Source organism: Orycteropus afer, unplaced genomic scaffold (genome assembly GCF_000298275.1).
Source record: "Orycteropus afer afer isolate SDZICR_OR568_19922 unplaced genomic scaffold, OryAfe1.0 scaffold00007, whole genome shotgun sequence".
Taxonomy (NCBI): Eukaryota; Metazoa; Chordata; class Mammalia; order Tubulidentata; family Orycteropodidae; genus Orycteropus; species Orycteropus afer.
The window spans coordinates 14,287,385-14,289,343 of record NW_006921594.1 but is presented as its reverse complement, the minus strand read 5'-3'; the positions used below and the strand labels follow the sequence as shown (position 1 = coordinate 14,289,343).

Genomic DNA, 1,959 nt, shown 5'->3' with positions numbered 1-1,959 from the left:
TTTTTTTTTTTTTTTTGAATGAAAGCATGAAGAAAAACCCCAACCAGTTGCCTTCAAGTCAGTTCCCATTCATGGCAACCCCGTCTGTGATAGAGTAGAACTGTGCTCCAGAGCATTTCCAGTATCTGATTTTTTAGAAGTAGATTGTCAGGGCTTTCTTCCAAGGCACCACTGGGTGGACTTGAACTTCCAGCTTTTTGATTAGCAGCCAAGCACAGTAACTGCTTATGCCACATGGGGACTCTTGTTCCACTGTAAACAAAACCACACTCACTGCTGTCTGGTCAATTCCAACTCATAGTGACCTCCATTGGGTTTCCAGGGCTGTAAATCTTTACAAAGCGGACTGCCCCATCTTTCTTCCATGGAGCAGCTGGTGGGTTTGAACCACTAACCTTTTGATTAGCAGCTAAATGCCTTAACCTCTAGACCACCAGAGCTCCTTCTGTTCCACTATAAGCCCCTTCATTTTAACCAACTAATTTCTGCTAAGATCTAAGTTACCTTAACCCAGTTTAAGAAGATTTGCACACTATGGTGAAGCTGGAACATGGCCCAGCCTCACACTGGAGGCTCCTTCCTCTCTAAGGTTGCTTCTCAACTCTCTTTCCTTATCACTTTCCTCTTCCCACTTCCCTAAACATAGTACCCCAGGTCAGTGCTCAGTGGAGAAAATAAATGAAGACTTGGCCAACTCTCGTACTCCATTAATCCCCTAAGTGAATAGATACGCTCCCATGAGTTGACCTTTACTACTCATGACTTCATTGTTGCTTCCCTCTTGCCCACTATGCCAATAGCCTTGGCCTTTGGATGTGTATGGCTGCCTCAGTGTTGGACTTCTGCATTTTCTTTATCTAATAAAACGTTTCCTGTTGCATTTTGGACACTGCTATAGGCCTAGAGCTCTACATCACAGAAGGAGCAAAGCCAGGATTCATTTATCAAGTTGAGGCCTTTGATCCAGAAGACACAAGCCGAAACATACCCCTCAGTGTAAGTCTCCTTGTTAAACTGAAGAGGTGCTTGCGTGGGTTGGCTTTCACATGGGAGCCTGGCACCCTTGTGTGTCTCAGCAGGGTGTGCCTGAACAGTGGAAATGGGGGAAATATGCTGTCTACTTCCCAAACATAGAGTATAAAGTATGGCTGGAATGGGTAAAGAGCTTTGGAGATGGACATCCCAGATTGGATCCGTAGCTCTGTGTGATCTCAGACAAGTTCTAATGTCTCTGATCTTCAGTTTCTTAATCTGTAAAATGGGAATAATAATGGCACTTACGACAATAGAGGGATTATGAGTATAAAATAGATAATGCATGTAAAACCACTTAGCACAGTGCCCGGCATATCAAAACTGCTCAATATTTTGTTGACTGAAGCTAATAAAAATCCACCTACATTTATTTTAACACAAGTATAAATATATACCCCAAAGAAAGACATTAACATGATAGAACCAGAAAAAGTCACTGCCATTAAGTTGATTCCTACTCATAGTGACCCTATCGTAGAATAGAACTGCCCCATAGGATTTCCAACACTATAAATCTTTACAGAAACAGACTGCTACAACTTTCTCCCACAGAGCTAATGGTGGATTCAAACCACCAACCTCTGGTTCCAGCCAAGTTCTTTAACCACCAGAGCTCCTACCTAACACAATAGAAGACCTATCTATCTAGTTGTTCTAGTTCAAGGTTGTTCTAGTTCAAGGATTCAGGTTCAGTGAAAATTTGCCAAAGGCATGGATGGCAAGGACCAAATCCTCTTCAAGAATTGAAGAAAAGCTGCTTAGAGCCAAGTTAAAAACAGAAAAAAAGTCCCAGGAATGGCAGGACATTGAGAAGTAACTAGTCCCAGACAGTTGCCTCTTGGTTTGGTCTGAGATAGCTGCTCTTGCTTCTCTCCCTTTTTCATCAGTTTCATTAATGGAGTTACAGAGGAGCTCCTGTCACCA

General features: G+C 42.6%; 1 protein-coding gene across 1 annotated transcript in view; it reads left to right on the top strand.

The window, feature by feature from the left end:
- CDHR3 (cadherin related family member 3) overlaps window positions 1–1,959 on the top strand; it is a 103,746-nt gene that overhangs the window by 31,830 nt on the left and 69,957 nt on the right. Inside the window, exon 3 of the mRNA XM_042781407.1 lies at window positions 899–996. Within this exon, the coding sequence (XP_042637341.1) occupies window positions 899–996 (98 nt within the window). The remainder of the gene's footprint in view (window positions 1–898; window positions 997–1,959) is intronic.